Here is an 18,215-nt window from a genome sequence, read left to right as displayed (position 1 = left end):
ATAGCCAAGCTAAATTCATTAGAAGTTCAAAACACAGGTGAAGTACGTTACCTTTACGTGACAAAGCTACAAAATACATCTATATTTCAAATCTCTGCTCTTACCACTGAACAGAAGAAGTCATTCCAACAGAGAATTACAACACAACACGGAGGCCGAGGATTCTGATTCCACTCGTGCGGCTGGTGTGTGTTCCTCTCAGCCTCCTCGCTGGGAACACAACGAGCGTACTTACCTTGTGAGATCGTTAGGAAGGCCGAACGAGCTAATCGAGCTAAAGCGTTTGCAAGACGGCCTGGGCTGAGGGACTGAACAGACACAGAAGACTGTCACTCAGCCCCGCAGACGGACAGGGATGACGGATGCACGACAACGCTAACGCCCTTCATGCCACGGAACCCGACACTTAAAAATGGTTAAAATGGTTGCATTTTATACTACACACGTCACCCATTTGCTATTGAAACATTTCAAGTTGTCCTGGAAGAAAGTGTAAATGATCTGATTCCACATAAGACTTTTTTTATGAAAAATAATCCTCATCAGTTAAGGCCTACTGGGTCCGTACTTTTCTAAATAAACTTCAAAGATAATATGGGGTTCTCTGAGGTTCGCATGATCTAACTCGGATTTTCAAACAAAAAGTTACTCATTGGAAGTTGGCATTATCACCCCCCTCACAGTAACAAAATAAAATGAGCGCTCTAACCTGAAACAACCTGGAAACAGGTCTATAAAACCCCTTTCTCTGAACACAAGCATTGCAGTGTACCTTCTACATCAGAACAGAAAGGCTTCACAGACCTTAAGAGTAACCAAGTCCAAAAAGCAACAAAAAAATTTAAATATGCCTGTTTTAAAATAAAACCTTGCAAAATAGCCCGAAACCACTTCTCTTCAGATTACAAAATGAGCATGTGGTGAAAAGGGACCAGAATACCAATTTACTATACCCTATACTGACTGACAATGTTTGTTGCATAGCAACAGGATTCTGCAGTCTGAAACAGCACAGAACTCCTTTTCTTGATTTGCCAGGCCACAATTAACCCCATCAAGGCTGAGAAAATATGCGAAAACAAATTTGCATAGACTAACCCTAACATCAAAAGTCTAATGATATAATTTCTGAAACTGTCAAATCACAAGCCCCATTACCAGCCTATTTACAACATGAATTTATCCACTGTGCCTACACTCTCAATGTTTCTGTATGTACTAACAAAAAACTGCTACTCAATTTTAGACACATTTCTTTTAAAAGCATCATCTTCATGAGCTGGTTTTTAAAAAATCCTATGTAATAGCATAACACATCTTTTATTTCATAACTCCAAAAAGAAATAATTTGATCCTTTCAGTGAATTTTCTAAAAATCATCATTTATAGGCAAGGGCCATAAGGCCCTAATAATTAGAATTTTCTCCCACTTAAATTTATTTGAACTATTTTTGTGGGCTGCCTATATAGGTAACTAGTAACATTTCACAAAACTTTTTTTTTAACAGAAATCTACTTCATCTAAAGGGAAAAAAAAGGTTTGCAACGATCCGTGCCACAGCTTTAAATACTTTCATTTTGTTTTGGGATTTCCCCCATTCTTTTGAGCAAGTTAAACGGTTGCCAAGCCCCACCTAAGAAACAGATTAACTACAAAGAAAATCAATTTACAATAGTGGTTCCCAACCTTCTGGAAGATGAGAAGGCCCTTTAAATTCATTTATTTGCACTTCTAACACATGTTGTCTGAGAAAATGCGACTTAAAACACACTTTGAATTTACTGGCGTTTAAATTAATCTGTACATTACCATAACAGCAGGCACATATACTTGAAACGTAACATGCGAAGGCTGGCATCTTGGGTGAACCCAGGCGTTCAAGTACTCTGTAACACAACCCCACAGCTGGCCCCAGAGCCCCCAGACTGGACGTCATTAGTCTACCAGAAAAGTGCAAATCATTGGAAGACACAGGGTAAAGCACTTACAGGTATGCAAGTGAGACAATGCAGGGTTCAGGTCCAGGTTCCATCACTCACTAGCCTCGAATTCTCCAGCAGCAAGGGCATTAATGAGGATGATACCTAGCCTGCAGAGTAGCTGTAAGGGTTAGAAGAATAGTGTATAGAAGTATGTAGCACATTAAGTTTCATTCATTTAGCTGTCATCCCAAGCCTAATACAATCCAGCCCCATCTGCAGCATTCCCCACTACTTTCTATGCAAACTCCGAGATGCGAGGTGAGACAGTATTGGATGCGATGTTAAGGATGGAAAAGGGCATTTGAGAAGCAGCATGGAAAGGTAAAACAGTTAGAGGCCATATAAAGTATTAAGACCAAGGTCTCTGGAATTAGGCAAGACTTGATTTGAACCTCAGGCGTCATTTACCAACCGTGTGGCTTTAGCCAAGTCACTTAAGCATTCTAAGCCTTGCTTTCCCGCCCCTCCCCCCCCCAAAAAGGACTGATAACACCAATCTCATGGCTTATTCCAATCTATTAAATGGAATAACTCACACGGAGCCCTTCCCAGTTTGGTTGGTCTGTCTTTAACTGGGCAACAAGTAATAGCTGTTACTTATCAAACATCTACTTATTTTACACGAATAGAGGATATTAAAAGTTGTCATGTATAATTGGCTAGCCCTCTACACATGTACCCAGCGTGACCAAAGGTTATGCAAAGATTAGCCTCAGAGACACTGCGGTGTGCAGCCAAGGACTTGGGCCCTGTGCTAGGCACCTATTGGACAGACCTTCAGGTACTGGGCCTCTGGATCAGTGAGGAAAATCTGCCGGCTCTCTGAGACACAAAACTTAATCATGAAAATATCTTTAAAAACAATGAGTTAAGTATATTTCAAATACTTGCATGAAACTAACAATGAAACACAGGTATGTCTTATCATAAAAGCTGCAAATAGCACAAGTGTCGCCTTTTTTTTTTCATTTCAACATGAAACATTTCAGTGTCTTAAATACATTGAACACACACTTGGTTGTCACTGCTAGGGGGAAAAGCCAGGGGTGGGCTACTGGCACCTGGTAAGTAGAGGCCGGAGATGCTAAGCATGCTACAAGGCCCAGGACAGCCCCACAACACAGAATCACCTGGTCCCAAATACCAATAGTGTGCCGAGGCTGAGAAACTGGAATGCAGAGGTCGGCATTCAGATCGCAGGGAAAAGATGCAATGCTATACACTCTCATTCAAAAGAACTAGGAGTATCCAGTTTTCCCAGCATCATCCGTTGAAAATATCACCCTTTCCCCATTGAACGGTCTTGGCACCCTTGCCAAGTATCAAGGGACCATACGTGGGAGAGTTTACTTCCGGGTTCTCTACTCTGGTCCACTGGTCTATAGGGCTATACTGACGCTACCACCACACTCTTGATTATTATAGTTTGTAGTAAGTTTTGAAATCAGAAAATGTGAGTCTTCCAACTTCATTCTTTTTTAAGATTATTTTGGCTATTCCAAGTCCCTTGAAATTCTCTATGAATTTTAGAATGGGTTCTTCTATTTCTGGGGGGGGGGGGGGGGGATGCCAGTTGGATTTTGACAAAGATTGTATTGAATGTGTACATCACTTTTCAAGTTTTCTAATCCATGACCACAAAAGGTCTTTCCAATTATGTAGGTTTTAATTTATTTCAGCAATATTTGATAATTTTCAGTTTACAAGTCTTTCGCCTCCTTGGTTAAATGTATTCCTAGGTAGTTTACTCTGTAGAATGCCTAAAAACAGAAAAGAAGTCTTTTACATTAAAAGTTAGAGAAAAGGCAAAAGAACATCCAGGAGCTTGGACTTCATTTCCATAAACCTATAAATCCTCCAAAGGCATTATGGCAAACTGCAGCTTCAGGCCATGGGTTATTAATCCCATTTTGTCGAGAAAGAAATTGAAATCTGGGACAGCCAGTAAATAGTAGAACAACTTCGAAGCCAATCATGATTCTATTAAGCTTGACCATCTCTGCCCAAAATGGAAAAAAAAAAAAAAAAAACACCTTGAAAAACTTTCATATCCAGAGAACTATAGAAAGATGGTATTAAGGGGGATTTCCCTTAAAGTAGATGACTTCAACAAAATAACAGACGAATAGAACAAAATGCTTTTTCTAAAGCAATACAAAATAACCTTGGCAATCTGCCATGTTATATACATACTGGGGAAAATTTTTAACTATTTGCAGCTGGCATTACTTAGCAAAGGAATCCAACAGAAACAGATGAAATCGTCTCTCCCTTCGTGACAGCATGCACCCAGCTCTGGAGGACTGATTCTCGGCTCCTCCCCCACCGAACCAGAAGCTTCAGGGAGTAGTAGTTCAAGGCTATGCATGTCGTTACTTTTTTGTAAGTGGTTTTGAGGATTTATCTCATTGGGCCATTTCACTAACCTTGGGATCACAAAGCAAAAAGAATCATGCAGGAAGTAGGTCATGACAATTCCAAGGGCAATGGGAAGCCAGTGGCGTGTGTCGGACGTGGAATCAGCTGATCAAGCCTGACTTTCAGAAAGACTGGACCGCTGCACAGGTTAACAGACGGGTGACAGATCAGTGCAATGAATCGGAGAATCCAGAGCACTCGTGTAAAAATTAATACAGGGCAAAACAGGTTCAGGGGTCTTCACATGACTCACTGCCCGACTCCCCCACATGGCCAGATTGCCCAGGGAAGCAAAGGTAATCCTAACACCAAAATACCCACTGAAGAATTAACCACTTATAAAATTATTTCCAAACATCCCTCCCCAGGTGGCATGAACCTGGAGTAGCCCACTTCCCCCTTGCCCCGTCAGTCTCTCGAAGACCGGCAGCTGTTTCAATCACAAAGCAACACAGTGCAACTCATCTGCAAAGTGAAAATGTGAGCCTCCCCCAAAGCAGGCCTTTATGAAGTCACTGAAAATGATGAGAACTGTTGCCAACCACTGGCAAGGCCACCCCCAGAAGTGGAGGTTTGAGAGGGACACTGATCAGGAAGGCACATCAGGGAACTTAATTGGGGTGAGAAGTACCGGTCTGCATCCTGGCCTGCTCGGTGGCTACACGGGTATGTCTATACGGTAGAAGTTCATCAGGCTGTGTGTACGCTTACGAAGTATACATTTACTTGTACGTCAATGACACCTTAAAGGGAAAAGAAAAGGAGCCCCGGAAAGAAGGAAGGGTCCTCCTTCCTCAAAGAATTGCTGGGTCTGCCTGTGAAGCCCGGAACTCCCATGGCCTGCTTCCTGCCGGCGTAGATGAAGTGGACAGTCAAGATGGCCAGTGCACCTGGGTTCTCAATGACATCAGCGAGCCCCCTCCTCTGGACTTCAGTTACATGCACGAGATGGGAAATGTTCTTAATGTGTATGCTCTTTAAGTCTGTGACTTGCAGCTGGAAACATCCTCACACACAACCAGTGAACACCTGGAGAAGGCTAACAAAGACGAGGTGACGGGAGTCGGAAGAAAACCATCCGAACGGAACGTCTGGGGAGAGTCCCTGGGCTTCACGGACAAAGCCCCAGCCCGCCGGCAAAAGTGACTTTCTACGGAATCACACTGGAAAAGTCCCCCGTAACACGGAAGACAGTTTCGTGAAATCTCACAATTTCTTTAGAAAAATTATAGGAAAAAAAAAGCAGCCAAAACTTGCTTTATTCTTCCATTCCAAGAATTGAGCACATAGTTGCAACCATACTATGAATGTTTTCACAATCTTGTTTCATTTTTCAAGATTAAACCTTTTTTTAAAAAAATAAAACCTCTTCTCCCTACCCCTGCTATCTTCGAAATGTTGCTCCTCTTCTAGGTCAACTCATTCTACACAACCTTGTTCTTGTACTAATTATTTTCAGAAAATAAGGAACCTTGACATGACGAAACCACAAGGAAAAATACATGATTTGCTCATACATGGACATTCAGAGAATTCAAACACACACCTCAGTTCACAAAAGTTAAGCACTAGAGGCCCTAGGGCAGGGGGCGTCAAGCTCATTTTCACTGGGGGCCGCATCAGCCTCAAGGTTGCCCTTCAAAGGGCCGAATGTAATTTTAGGACTGTGTAAATGTAACTCCTCCTTAACAGTTAAACCAGAGCTCAAGGCTGCCGCTGGGTAGAAACGAGGTGCCGGGCTGGATAAAACAAGGTGGAGGTCTGGACTCGGCCAGTGGGCCTGGTGTTTGCCACCTGTGCCCCAGGGCATGCTGGGTAAAAGCACAGGCTCGGAATGAACCACTGTTCACTAGCTGGCAGTCCTGGGGCACGTCCTTGAACCCTCTGTGCCCCGGTTTCCTCACATATCAGGTGGGGACACCAACAGTTCCTACTTCTACGTTGTTAGGAGTGTGAAATGGTTAGTATAGCACTCAGTAACTGTTATTTATTATATTTCAAAATGCAAGAAAACTGAGGAATAGAAATGCCAGCATCGGAATGAACTTTATTAACAAAAGAAAAACTTTTTAAAACGCAAGCACACGCGTTTTAAGTGAAATGAACACCAAAAAAAAGGGGAACAGATGGATTTATAGTAAAAATGTTAAAAGTTTCATTTTTAAAGATATAAGGACTTTTTTAAAAGGGCCATATCAAAAACTTATTAAACTAGAAACTAATGTGTTGCTGTACTTTCCTAAAGATGAAATTTAAAAATCTGAATATATGGAGAGAAAAAATAATGAAAACCCACTCTTAGCACAGGGTCAGTTCCTTCTCCACCCGTATTAATCCATTAGTTTAACACAATGCTAATTAAAACTCTTGACAGGCTGGGGGTGTCATTTCTGTTTTATTTCATCTTTACTTGTTCCATGGATACAAATGATCCTACAACTGACCTAAAAGAACACATTAAATGAAACAGCAAATAAAGTTTTGAACGATAAGAAAACCAACAGTAACATCATCCCTCACTAGATGTTAAAAAATTATACTTAGAGTAACTGAAAGAGTGGGGCATTAGCAGAGAACGAGATAACTAAGGAGTCCAGCACCAGGACCAAGTGTAGGGATTCGGCTGCGTTCCGCATCAATGGGAAGGAAAGCGCAGATTACCGAGCAAATGATGCTGACAAGCGACTGGTACCTAAATAGTAACCTCCCATCTTACACCAAAATAAATTTCAAGTGGCTTAAATTTAAACATAAATGAAACCATAAAACTTAACAGAGGAAAATGTAAGTGAACATATACATAATTTTACGTTGGAGAAAGCGAGACACCAAGGGCAGAGCCGTACAGAGCAAGACCGACAGATCCAACATGAAATTTTAAAACTTTGATACCAAAACAAACAAACAAGCCAGCGACGAATTTAGAAGGTAACGTGGTAGATTTGGTAGATTTTCCGTCGTGCCCCCAGTGAATCGCACCTGTGGAGACATCCTGGTGTAGTCTCCGCCCACACAGATCATGTGACTAGCCTTAGCCAGAAAGGCACGAAGGGCCAGCTGCAGGCAGAGGTTTGGTGGGAGCTGGGGCAGTGAGGCGGGACCTCAGGGTGGACTGCTGGGACTGGGGAAGAGACAGGCAGCGGGACACACCGCACATGCACCCAGCCAAGGAACAAAGCATGCATGAGCTCGGGTGAGGCCAGCAGGGCTGCCCCAAACAGCTCATGCATGTTTTACCAGGTTTTGAGTGGTTGTACCACAACAGATCACGGAGACAAGACACCTGCACTTATTTATTAAACATATTATATATCACTGTGAGAAAAACTAAACATCCCATTGGGAAACAGACAAAGCACATAAACAGATGACTCACAACAACAAAGACAGCCAATGAACACATGAAGAAATGTTCAACTCGACGAGTAATCAAAGAAATACAAATTAAAACCATGAGGTAACACCTTTTGCCTATCAGATGGGCAAAGATTAAAAAGGCTGGTAACACCCGGAGTTGGCCAGAATGCGGGGAAAATGGCACTCCCATCCACTGTTGCTCACTCGGTGATGAGTACCAAAAACTGTCAAATTCCCTTTGGTCTGGTCATTTCATTTATTAGTCACTCAAATACTTATTGTGAGCTCACAGAGGCCTGAGCTCACAACCAGGAACACAGCCAGATCGAGCAGGACCTTAATAATTTTGGTTTTATTACTCTGGGGTTCACTCTAAGAGCACTGAGAGGCCACTGAAGGCTTCAGCAAGGGAATGACAACATCTGATGTCCAGGGTAAGATCGCTGGAACCGACCGACGGAAATCGGAGGACAGGACGGGGACAGGGAGACACCGCCTGCTCAGGGTCGGACTGGCCTGCCCGTGACCAGCAGCGGGCGGGGGAGACAGGCAGACAGGGCTGACCTGACAGACCCTGATGGAGGAAGAGAAAGGAAAACACAAATGCTACTTGATGCTCCTTCTGGAAACCGGTCCTGACATATTAAATATACGTGCAGATATAAAATAGCAGATATCTGCACAAAGACATATATCCAAAGAAGTTCACAGCAGTGATTCTATAACAAAAACAGTGTTTAAAAAGCTCAGCACTGCTACAAAATTAAGTAGGTTAAGGTTAACTGAAGCATAGTGAAAATACTAGTTACTTAAAATTACACAGATCTGTATTTAGAGACAAGAATTGGGAGGCAAGGGGCCAGTTACAATATAATATAGTATAATTTCGCCTTTCCATAGTATGATCTCACTTTTATTTAAAATACTCATACCCACATATAAATGCATGTATGGCTGCATATATGCATTATAAAAAAATCTAGAAAGCTATCCATCAAAATATCAAAAATTCTGGTTTAGCATCTTTATACTTTCCATACTTTCTAAAATCTATGCAAAAACTGTCCTGCTTTATGATGGGAAAGAGAAAAAATAATAGAAAAATAAAAAAACAGATAAGACATTTATTTAGACAATGGTGATTGGTTCATTTCCTTAAAATACTGCAAATAAAACGATTAAAGAGACTGCAAAGAAGTGAAAATGACTACGTTTTCCATGAAAGCCTGTAACTCATAAATCTTAAACTGTTGAAAACGGAACAGTCACAATTTCACCTGCCTACGATGCGGTGAGACTTTGGGAGAGGAGAGGAGAGGAGGGGGCACCAAGTCTGCAGAACAAAGTCAACTCCAAATCTAACCAACATTTAATGAGTTTTTGTCTAACCCGCACAGGAAGATCCCCACACTGCACCATGACACGAGCAGCTGGGACTCCGGTGAGATCTGACCTGAAGAGCCATTCACTTGATTCCACTTCGTCCTGGGTTTCTTCAGGAAGCAGCCTCCCTACCAAGCTGACCCGGAAAATGCAGACGCCGAAGCGAAGGATGCCGAGGGCCCGGGAGGCACAAAGGTGGCCGGGCTGACTCCACCTCAGCAGACTTGTCTCTGCCAAGACCCGACGTTCCAGAAGGCCATGACTGCCGGGGCAGTCGCTCTGTCCATTTAAAAACGTCATCAAGGCCCTGGCTGGCGTAGCTCAGTGGATTGAGCGCGGGCTGCGAACCAAAGTGTCGCAGGTTCGATTCCCAGTCAGGGTACATGCCTGGGTTGCAGGCCATGACCCCCAGCAACCACACATTGATGTGTTTTTTTTTTCTCTCTCTCTCCCCCTCCCTTCCCTCTCTAAAAATAAATAAATAAAATCTTAAAAAAAAAGTCATCAAGGCTACTTCTTTCCCCAAAGACAGAATCTTCTTGCTATCTGAGATCACTGAATCTCCCCACCCAGACCAAAGTTTCCTGAAGATTCTGCTGGATGTGCTCTGCTGATTTTATCAGTGACTTCGGTCATCCTGACTCATTCGCAGGGCTCCCAGCGAGGGGACAGCCACATGGGTCTCTGAAATGCGTTCAGGCTGCTCAAAGGCAGCAAGCACCCCAGTGCCTACCTCGGTACCCGCCCCCGGAAAAGCCCAGGGGTGCTGTCTGCAGCCTCTCTCTTTAGAAAACACGAAGATGTCAATTTCAAATATGAATCCAGAGTAAGAAAAGTGTCAGAAACAATGTAAAGCCCACGACAACAAGACCCTCTTCTGATATCATACATTCTAATGAGTAAGTGAAAATAATAACCCAAGGATAGGGCAATGGCAGTTGAGATATAATTCAGACCTTAGAATTCACCATTTTAAAGTATAAAATTTAGGGGGTTTTTGCACGGTCACAAGGTGTGCAACCATCACCACTGTTGAATTCCAGAACATTGCGTCACCCCAGAAAGAAGCCCCACACACCTCCATAGTGACACTCGCTTCCCATTCCTCTCCCCCTGCCCAGACTCTGGCAACCACTAACCCACTCTCTGTCTCCCTGGACACTGCCTACCAATGGAATCCGACAGTGCGTGGCCTTTGGTGTCCGACTTCCTCCACGCCACAGCATGGATGCAGTACTTTATTTCTTCTGATGATCAAACACTAGCCCACTGTAGGGACGGGACACAGTTTGATTCTCTACCGGTCCGCTGATGGACGTTTGTGTGGCTTCCATTTTGGGGCTATTATAAATAATGCTGCCATACACATCTGTGAGCAAATGTATGTGTGGACATGTTTCCATCTCTCCGGGGCCATACCTAGGAGCGGGAGTGCTGGGTCACACACAGGGACTCTTGTGTTTGAGTTTCTGAGGAACTGCCAGACTTTCTACAGCAACTGTACCATTTTCCATGGTTCTTTGTAGTCTTAACGTAAACTTAGACGTCAGACTTTCGTAGAAGGAGAGGATTTACTCTTATCGAGCCCATTTTATGTGCCAAGTGTTATGCCAGGGTCTGATGTTATTTCTGATTCAATGTTCCCAACTCCATAATGCAAAAATTATAACCCTTTTACAGAAGGGACTCAAATCTCAAAAACTATGACCTGCTCAGAAATCAACTTTAGAAAATGTCAAAACAGGGTTCAAACTCAGGCAGACCTCCAAGCCTGTACTGGTCACCCTCTGCCACGCAACCTCTGCACTTAAGATGCACCCTCCTTCACACTAAGAACATTCTTTGGGAAAGTTGCATGCTAATGATATTTATTGGACTCATTCTAAAACAGAAACTTCCCGATGTTCAGAGATTTCTAGCCAATGCAAGTGATGTCTTATGTAAATCCACCCCTTCATTGACCTACAAATCATCTATGCATTATATAGATTCGCTTCTTCCATCAAAGCTGGGTTCACTGGCAAAAAAAAAAGTCTGCATATCTTCTTCAAGGGACCCTCCCACCCCACTCACTCACAGGCTGAAGCCCTGTGCCCCCAGGTGACTTCTTGTGGAGATAGAGCTTCCGGGAGGAAATTAAGGCTAAATGAGGTCCTAAAGGTGGGGTACTGATCTGATACGACTGGTGATCTTGTCAGAAGAGGGAGAGAGATCTCTGGTTCTGTTTCCCTTTCTACCCTTCTCTCTCCCTCTCCACCCCCCTGCCCCCAACCCCATTACAGGATATGACCAGGAGGGAGCCAGGGAGACAAGTCTGCAAGCCAGTAACGAGAGCCCTACCTGAGCCCAACCATTCTGGCACGGTGATCTCAGCCTTCCAGCCACCAGACCTCTGAAAAAATAAGTTTCTGTGGTCTCAGCCACTCAGTCGGGGGGATTTTGTTATGGCACCCCAAGATGACTAACACAGCTTCCTTCATGAGTGTCACGAACTATCCAAGTTAGCATTCGTGGCAGCTTTATTTCTAACTGCAAAAAAAATAGGGGGGGAAATGTATTGGTATCTCAAAACAAAGCAGGCATTACATGGAGTAGAAATAAGCTAAACAGACATGCGTACACTTACTGCTCACAAGCATTTGTAAGTTCCATGACCAAAGAGACTAAAAACCAGAATGATGGCCCGTCTATTAATTGAGGGTTTAGAGAAAGTCAAGGAAACATGGTGTCCTCCAAAGGGCTCTGGAGCTCAGCCAAGCGGAATGGGAGTCTTTGGGGCCACTCCTGAGCCTGGCGTTTGAGTCAGAAACAACCTCCACACTTATTCCTGTGGCCAGGATGCTGGTTTTGTTGGCTTGCTTGAATTAAGTAACTTTATTAACATTTACTATATGCCCAGTACTATCTTACACCCCGAAGTACACAGGAAAGCTTCTAGAACATTACAGGTGCTCCCAAAATATGGTGGCTATTACTAGTGAACGTTCTGGAAAAGAACACTCCGGTCAAAGTCAAAAATGTACACGGGCACCCACTATCTGCCGAATCTTTCACGATGCGATGAATATAAAAACGCAGTCCCTGCCCTCAAAGAGCTCACCATAACGAGGGACAGACAGATCCAAGTATCAAACAAGGTAAGAAACGCGACAGCAGAAACTCTGCCCAGGGCACAGGGACACTCAGAAGAGCTGGGAGGGGGATGAGCCGGGGGCGACCTCCCGGGCCCGAGAAGCGCGTCCGAGTCCAGAAAACGTCCCTCCGCCCTAGGAGGGGAAGCCTCCTCTGAGGTCCCGTCTCAGTCCCAGCTCTCTTCTCCACGTGGGCTCCTCTCCATTCTACGGGTCCGTTTCAAAGACGGGAAAGGGGAGGGGGCAACCTTCAGCTGGGATAGGAAGAGTTCAAGTATTCTTTTTCTCCCCTCGACCACATGAAAATGGAAGTCGCATTTTTCCAAATACTTCTCCCACTCGTGACAAAGACTCGGTGTTGTACAAGTTACACAATCAGGCCACAGATTGAAGCCGTGTGTGTGGAGAGGGAGTAACCAAAACCGCCAGCCAGTGTGTAATGTCTTCTACACCGGCCACATCGGCCCTGCCTAATTACTCTGCTCATTCCAAAATAGGTTAACGAGGTATCCGAAGTCTTGAAGAATGAATACTACTTCGATAAGTTTTCTCCACTAACCCACACTCATTCAGGATTCTTTACTATAGTCACTTATAGTAAATACCTACAACACAAAACAATGCCTCCGTGCAAGGCAATGACAATATTAAAAAAATACAAATCTGGCTCCTGCCCCTGAAATAAACCTCTGTGGGAAAATCACACACCCAACAGCCACAGGTATACATGAAGACCCATGGGACACTACTATTTGTCCCCTTTCATGGCCACCTCACTTGACACACTTCTGTAAAATAGGAGACTTAACTCCATGTCTACCAGTTTGCTCAACTAATGAGTCGGCACAGAAAACCTGCATCTCCTGAGCCTTGCCTGTACCGCACTCTAAAATGTCTGTCACGTTTATCACTCTCATAAACAAAGGTAGCAAAATCACAGGGAGTATTTCAAAGACTCTACAAATACCCGAGAAAGGAAATGGACACAATTCATTTCCTCACCTAAAAATTAACAAGGCCGGACGAGGTCACAGATAATTGCATTCCAAGAAACCCTCTCCAGGGCCACCTTCCAGGACCCATGTCCCAGTCAAACACCACTCATCATGGCACTTCCCCACCGAGCCCGGAAACGCATGTACGTATCGTACCAACGTGGCAGCAAGTACCAACCCCAGTGAGTAAGCAAAATGTAACCAGCGTGCCACCCTTGAACCAGATAAGGCCCAGATAGGTGAAGCAAACTACCCTACCCAAAAGGTTTATATAATTAAGCCTCAAAACAAGAGAAACATAATTGTATATAACGCTGACAAGTACACAAAACACCTTCCCTCCTATTACCATTTGACTCTCACTAGCCAGTAAAGAATTATCCCCTTTTTTACTTATTTTAAACGATGAATCAGCGAAATAAAGTAAATAGCTCCAGGTCATCCAGCTGGTAAGTGGCTTGGACAAAACCTCACAGCCCCAGCCTTGTTACAGGAGAAGTTGCCGTGCAATGAGTGGCCTCCATATTTAATAGGGACCCAAGAATGCCAGTACAAAGTCTTCTGAGCTCTGCTCAGCCACTAGGCTACATGCGACTATTTTAGATCACACAAGTCCCTCTTTCTATTTTTTTAAAAAAGCAAACAAGCAAGCAAACAAACAAAAAAGTGAGTAACTAACCACTTAGTTATAAAACATGCAAAAAAAGAGAAAAATGCAATAATGTAAAAGGCATACACTATAAAAATATATGTGTATACCTACCGCAATCACAAACCTTTTGAAACATTAAATAAATGAAAAATAAGACTAGAACCCCCAAAAGTTAAACAGTACACTAAAAGTACCAGTTTGGAAGGTCTCAACCCTTTCACTCTTTTGTATAAGAAACACACTTTTTTTTTCACTTTTTACATTCTCACCTTTAAGCAAAGTATTAAGAAGTCATTTTACCCACTGCTTTTAACATATGTAGAATGCCTTCAAGATCGTTTCAGGAATGTAAAGTATTACTCTGTTCCCTTCTGTACAGGGATTATTACATTACATCACAGCAGGCACGCCAGCCCTAAAATTAAAGTCATCTCAGAGGTCTTATCCCAAACACTGAAACAGCAACACGGTCACCATATCCCCTCTCCAGAATTCGGACCAACTCAAGTGGAAATTCCGACCCAGGCATGCCTATTTCTGGACGGCCTTGAAAACATCAGAACTCCTCCTTAATATAGCTCTTTACAAGAGACTCGCTTTAATGGCAAAACACCGATGTCCTACAGCCCAGGAAAACACCGTTGAGACGAAGTCAAATATGAATATAACCTGAGAAGCCCTACCGTAAGCACCAAAACATCCCCAAGTTTTCTGCCAGGAGCACGAGAACCTTTCACCCCAAACCAGACCACCCTCCTTTTACAGGCACCTGAGGAAACGCGCACACACAAGTCACACCAGCCACCGACCAAATAATCCAACGCCTTCCAACACGAAAAGCTGATCCTCTTTTCTGCTCTTCAATTATTCACAATTAGCCTACAAAGAATCACCGTAGGCCGCTCCAACAGACTTTTCTAGCCTGTGTACCACAGTCTCTATTTATGCTACAGAAAAGCTTCACTGCGCTTCCTCCCTCTCTACATTTAATAAGGAATAAGGCAGAAAAAAGTACAAGTGACTTTTTATTGGAAAAGGCACTTTTAAGAGAAGACATAATTCATCTGTGACAGAATGACAATGATCCATGATACAGACTGTACACTTCACTGCGTACCCAAAACTTGAACTTTTTTCTTTAGTTCACAACCTCTGAATCAGAACCCTTGACAATCATTTTATCTGAAAATATTCCAGTTGCACTGTTTTCCACTGCTCAGTGTTGAGAGAAGTTAACCCAAAGTTTGGAAAAATACTGATGGTTCCTGGTCCACAAGGGCCCTACAGCATTAAATCTTTAAAGGAGCAATCTACCATATATGGTATTACAAGATATTACATTACATACGTTTTATTAGAATTTCTGAGTTTCCAATGGCATTAGTAATTTAATTCTTTAAAAAAAAAAACATGCTTTAATCCATGGCTCCAGTTTTTCAAGCCATATTCTACAAAGATTATGGGTTTTTTTGGTTCACATTTTAAACCTTTTCATTACATTTGAAAATAACTCGTGTGAAAATCACAAAAAGGAAAGGGCTCACTTAGAGATGCAGCATTTGACACAATTTTTAAGGCCACTACAATAAAAACCTCTAATTTGGGACCAGAGAAAAACATTAATTCAAATTCACAGTAAACTGAAGTATACAGCTACATCACAAAAAAAAAAAAATGTTTTAAATGGGAGAGCGTTCAACGGTGATAGAAAAAGAAACCAGAGAACTAAAGTTTAAAGGGAAAACTACTTAAATTGAAGAATTCCAATGACATGACATTTTCTAGCCAAAGCGAAGGAATTTGTAGATTATATCATTCAAATCTCATTGTATTACATTATAAAGGTCTTGGCAACGGCTAGCCATTAATCTTTAACACAAAGGAGATTCAAATCCAAATGAACTGTAAGACTATCTCTTCCAGGACACAGAAATGGAGTAATTCACTTTATCCACAATTGTTTAACCTAAAAGGAAGGCCTATGAGGATGATAACGCAGAACGGATCAGCCTTCGGTCTACCAAGTCCCATTTCTCACGAAGTCTTGCGCCAATCCGAAAAGAGGAGGTTATGGGCTCACAACAGGCTAAGGAAAGGCTGGAAAAAACCTCCTATGAATGACACACCATGGTTGAATTCCCTCAACTGGAGAAACAAACAAAAAAAAAAAAGAAGAAAAAAATGTCACGCCGTCTGTTTCATCGTGGCAATTAAAAAACTAGATTACGACGGTACGTTCCATCCTTGTCTTTGGGGCTGAAAAAATCTAGCTTGTTTTACTGATTCCAGAGGAAAGCGGAGAAGAAGCTGCTGCAATGCAACACAGGCTGCTCCAGGAGGAGGGAGAGAAAGGGGTTTTGCAAACAAATCCCTCCCCGCCCCCGTTTACACACCCCAAACAACTAACTTATCCCAGGCTTTCACTGCCCTCCCCTTGTAACCCCAATAAATCCTTTCCCTTCCCTCCCCACTGCGAAAATCCCCCCTTCGGAGCTCCTTCCCCTACCCCTACCGGAGCACTTTGTACCCGCAGAGATTTCAGATCTCTCAAACTTTTCCTCCTTTTTCCCTTAAACACGCGAGTCGTGTCCTAGAAGTGCACGGGATTTTCACGGACCCACGGGAAAATACCTGTTCCCGAGCAACACGCACGCCGCGCTTCTCGAACCCCTCCCCATCTCCCCGGTTCGGCTGGCCAAGGCTGGGGGTGGGGGGCAGCCGGGAGCAAATTGAATTCGGGAAGGGAAATCCTGGGCGAAAGGCGAGCGTTTGAGGGGAAAATGGGAGATCATGGAAAAGAGACCCTCCCCCCCCCCAATATGAAGGGGTTGGGGAGGGTCACGAGAGAGAAAGAGAAATGAGAGGGGACAAAAGGGGGAGTGGGAGAGGAGCCCGGAGACCCGAGAGCCGCGCCGGGAAGGGAAGGCGGGGTCCGAGGACAGCGGGGTCGCGGCTCCCGCGGCACAATGGCCCGCCCGGCCCCCGCCCCGCGCGCCCCGCGCGCCCCTCACCTCATGGTGCCGGCGGCGCCGAGGCTTCCCCAGCAGCCGGGAGTCGCGGGAGGCGCGGAGTCCGGGGGGATCCGTCCTCCAGGGGCGGGGACGCGGCTGGGGGACCGGGGACGAGTGGCCGGCGGCTTCCTGGGGCGGCCAGGGGGCTACACCATCTCCGCGCACAAAGCCCAGGCGGCGGTCCCAGGGAGAGGGGAGAGGGCGAAAGAAAGGCTGCGAGGGGGCGAAGAGGCCGAACGGTCCCGCGGCCGCCGCCGCCGCCTCCCGGAGCTTCCTCGGCCGCCCTCCCAGGGGTGCCCGCCGGGGCCGCGCGCCGGGCCGCCGCTCCCCAGGCCCGCGCCCGCCGTCCAGGCCGTGTGCAACCGGCAGCTGCGGCAGCCGCAGGAGAGTCGGGATCGCCGCCGCCGCCGGGAGCCCGGGAGGAGGCGGGGCGCGCGGCGGAGGAACACGCAGGCGCCGCCCTCCTCCCCTCCTTCCCCGGGGGCGAGGGGGCGGCGCGGGGGGAGGGGCGGCGGGGGGCCGGGCGCTCCCCACTCGCGGCGGCCCCGGGCCCCCGCTGGACTGCGGAGAGCGGGAGGGGCTGGAGCGGGCTCGGCGACGTCGGGGTCGTCAGGCTCTTTGTTGCTTCCCCACCCCGCCCCCTTCAGCCCCCTGGGATTGGGGCTGCCCCCCCCCACTCTCTCCGGGGTTGTCCTTGGCCGTCGGCCCCCTCCCCGCCACCTCGCGCTCCCCGGAGGCTGGGGACCTTCCGGGCCTCCCCTGCAGCCGGGGCGCAGAGACCGAGTCGCTGGGACCTCCCGGGCGCGGGACCTCTGGGCACCCGCGTGGAAAGCCGGGAGGCGGCGACCGAGATGCGTGACTGGGCTCCGGGCCGGGCGGGGGGACTCCGCCTTTGTCGCGGCCGGGGGCCCTCGCGCAAAGCTGGTTCACAGCTCTCCCTGTTGCTCTCTGAAGACCCGGACCGGCGAATAGGTGGGCATCCCGGTCCGCCCGCCGCGCCGCCGTTCCCAGCCATTACTCCGGGTTGGAGGGAGGTTGGGAGTGGGAGTAGGGGCGGGGGGGGGGGGGGGACGGGTTGTAAATGTAAAATATGGTCATCATTGTTCGCTCCTCGCCTCGTCTTCCCGAGGAATCCCTGCGTGCTGTACCGATTTAACGAGCTGATATGCACACTATGTATAGGGATGACTTCATCCCCAAACGAACGCGGCCAACTCGCGGGGAAACGCAGTGGCGGGGAGACGCGCAGCACCGCAGGCGTGGAAGAGACGCAGCAGCGAAACCC

At 45.8% G+C, this 18,215-nt stretch overlaps 1 protein-coding gene across 7 annotated transcripts in view; it reads right to left on the bottom strand.

The window, feature by feature from the left end:
* The window catches only part of ENAH (ENAH actin regulator), a 104,969-nt gene extending 87,722 nt beyond the window's left edge, over window positions 1-17,247 (bottom strand). The window contains exons 1-2 of one of the 7 annotated variants that reach the window (XM_036016152.1): window positions 16,931-17,247; window positions 1,990-2,101 (exon numbers count right to left, since the gene is read on the bottom strand). In XM_036016152.1, the coding sequence (XP_035872045.1) occupies window positions 1,990-2,033 (44 nt within the window). In that variant the 5' untranslated portion in view covers window positions 2,034-2,101; window positions 16,931-17,247. Of the gene's footprint in view, window positions 1-1,989; window positions 2,102-11,481; window positions 11,671-16,930 lie in introns of all 7 variants that reach the window. The other 6 variants (XM_036016155.1, XM_028531172.2, XM_036016156.1 and 3 more) reach the window with 6 other exon arrangements.
* Between the last annotated feature and the right edge of the window lie 968 nt (window positions 17,248-18,215).

The sequence above is a fragment of the Phyllostomus discolor genome, chromosome 15 (assembly GCF_004126475.2).
Source record: "Phyllostomus discolor isolate MPI-MPIP mPhyDis1 chromosome 15, mPhyDis1.pri.v3, whole genome shotgun sequence".
NCBI lineage: Eukaryota > Metazoa > Chordata > Mammalia > Chiroptera > Phyllostomidae > Phyllostomus > Phyllostomus discolor.
Note: the sequence above shows the minus strand (reverse complement) of the source record. Positions and strands in the feature narration are given on the sequence as shown.